General features: G+C 36.3%; 1 protein-coding gene across 1 annotated transcript; it reads left to right on the top strand.

Annotated features, from left to right (window-relative positions):
- Window positions 1–228: 228 nt before the first annotated feature.
- LOC105134134 (aspartic proteinase nepenthesin-1-like) lies at window positions 229–2,017 on the top strand. The gene is made up of 3 exons (XM_011038432.1): window positions 229–453; window positions 611–1,036; window positions 1,177–2,017. The coding sequence occupies exons 1-3, from the start codon at window positions 291–293 to the stop codon at window positions 1,695–1,697; spliced, it is 1,110 nt and encodes a 369-aa protein (XP_011036734.1). The 5' UTR covers window positions 229–290; the 3' UTR covers window positions 1,698–2,017.
- Window positions 2,018–2,360: the final 343 nt, after the last annotated feature.

Below are 2,360 nucleotides of genomic sequence, written 5' to 3'. Positions count from 1 at the left end.
TATTTTTAAAACATATAAATAAGTAGACTCTAAAATTAAAAGGGTTGAAGCCAAGTGTCAAGATCAACAACCATATATATTTCTACTCGTTAAAAAAAATATTTCATGTTTAATCAAATTAATTTGTGCACATGGAGATAATTTCATCATTGTTTATTTATTTTTTTTAAAAAATCTATACTATCTAGGTTATAATTAACTCGTTGTGCATGTATAAATAGGTGTACCTGCATCGAGAGAGGCATAATAATTGTTTAAGAGAAGAATATTTGTTTCCCATTGGCGCTCCCATGTCTTCTAAATCACTAATTTCTTTTGTGATTTATGGTTTTCTTCTTCTTTCCCCTTGTAACTCTTTGAAGGACAATCCCGATGAAGGAACGAGAGAATATTTTCATTCTCTCAAAATCAATTCTCTCCCATTATCAGAAGTCTGCAAGGAATCTTCCAAAGGTATTATAGTTCTTGATTCAAAATAAGCACATGGCCTCCTTCTTCTTACCACTATTTTTGAAGAAATTGTTCGCATTTTGTTTGGGACTGTGAAGGACAATGTAGAGAGAGAGGATTGCCCTTGATATGTTCTTAAGGTAATTGCTTTGTGTTTCAGCTCTCAACGAGGGTTCATCATCCCTAAAATTAGTACACAGGTTCGGTCCATGCAATCCACACAGAACATCAACTGCTCCAGCATCATCCTTCAACGAAATCCTCCGTCGAGACAAACTTCGAGTGGACTCAATTATTCAGGCCAGGCGTTCATTGAACTTGACCGGCAGTGTTGAGCACATGAAGAGTAGTGTCCCGTTCTATGGTCTATCCAAAATCACTGCAAGTGACTATATTGTCAACGTTGGAATCGGCACGCCCAAGAAGGAAATGCCACTTATATTTGACACAGGCAGTGGTCTCATTTGGACTCAATGTAAGCCATGCAAGACTTGCTATCCAAAAGTGCCTGTGTTCGATCCAACCAAGTCAGCTTCATTCAAAGGCCTTCCATGTTCCTCAAAGCTATGCCAATCAATCGGGCAAGGTAAATATTATTATTTTGACATGCATTAAAAGTTTTAATTAATTGGCTGATTAAAAATATTATTGACACAAAAATGAGATAAATTAAACCTTAAAAAAAATAAAATTTCAAGACATCTATTTTCAATGTTGCGGATAAAGGATGCTCCTCTTCGAAGTGCACCTACGAAAGTGCATATGTAGACAACAGCAGCTCCACAGGAACTTGGGCCACCGAAACAATATCCTTTAGCCATTTAAAGTACGACTTCAAGAACATTTTGATTGGATGCAGCGATCAAGTATCTGGTGATTCAGATGGAGAATCTGGTATAATGGGACTAAACCGCGAGCCTATATCTTTTGCATCACAAACTGCTAATATATACAACAAACTCTTCTCTTATTGTATACCGTCAACTCCTGGCTCAACTGGTCATCTTACTTTCGGCGGCGAAGTGTCGAACGATGTGAGATTCTCCCCAGTATCTAAAACAGCACCATCTTCGGACTACGACATCAAAATGACTGGAATTAGTGTTGGAGGCCGTAAACTATTAATAGATGCATCGGCTTTTAAGATTGCTAGCACCATCGACTCCGGTGCAGTGCTCACTCGGCTGAGAAATGTTGAAAGGTTATCCTTTGTCGGCCCAAGATATCTTTCTAGACACATGCTATGACTTCAGTAATTATAGCACGGTTGCAATACCTTCGATTAGTGTGTTCTTCAAAGGTGGCGTAGAGATGGATATCGATGTTTCGGGGATCATGTTGCAATTTCCAGCAGGGAGCAAGGTGTACTGCTTGGCATTTGCAGAATTGGATGACGAAGTTTCAATCTTTGGGAATTTTCAGCAAAAGACTTACACTATAGTCTTTGATGGTGCGAAGGAAAGGATTGGGTTTGCCCCCGGTGGCTGTGACTAAAATGGAAAAAAAATAATCTTGGAGCACTAGCTCTAAATTATAATATACCAATAAAATGGTTTGATTTTATATTTTCTTTTTGTTGTTCTCTTAAAACATTCACTAACAAACCTTTTAATTTTATTAAAATTAATATTCTCTAAAAAAAAAATTGGTATTTTAAAAAAGTAAATATGTACATTTGTTAAGTAAATAAATAAATAGTAGAAAACAGATGTACATTTTTTTTTATCAAAAAAAGATCGATTTATATTTTTTTTTCTCAGAGAATGTCTACATGGGTGTGTTCTCTTTTTAACCATCATGAAAAGTAGGTAAAGAAGATAGTACTACATTTCTCACCTCCTAGCAATGCCACCAATTCTATTTCGGGTGATTGATTATGTTTCCTCAACTCAATCACTATGTTTTCATTA

Source organism: Populus euphratica, unplaced genomic scaffold (assembly GCF_000495115.2).
Source record: "Populus euphratica unplaced genomic scaffold, PopEup_1.0 scaffold40.1, whole genome shotgun sequence".
NCBI classification, from domain to species: domain Eukaryota; kingdom Viridiplantae; phylum Streptophyta; class Magnoliopsida; order Malpighiales; family Salicaceae; genus Populus; species Populus euphratica.
This window is presented reverse-complemented; position numbering and strand designations above follow the sequence as displayed.

Coding starts and splice junctions, on each gene's coding strand:
- LOC105134134 (XM_011038432.1), top strand. CDS start 291: ATGTCTTCTAAATCACTAATTTCTTTTGTGATTTATGGTTTTCTTCTT. Junction 454..610: donor CTGCAAGGAATCTTCCAAAG/GTATTATAGTTC, acceptor TTTGTGTTTCAG/CTCTCAACGAGGGTTCATCA. Junction 1,037..1,176: donor ATGCCAATCAATCGGGCAAG/GTAAATATTATT, acceptor TTGCGGATAAAG/GATGCTCCTCTTCGAAGTGC.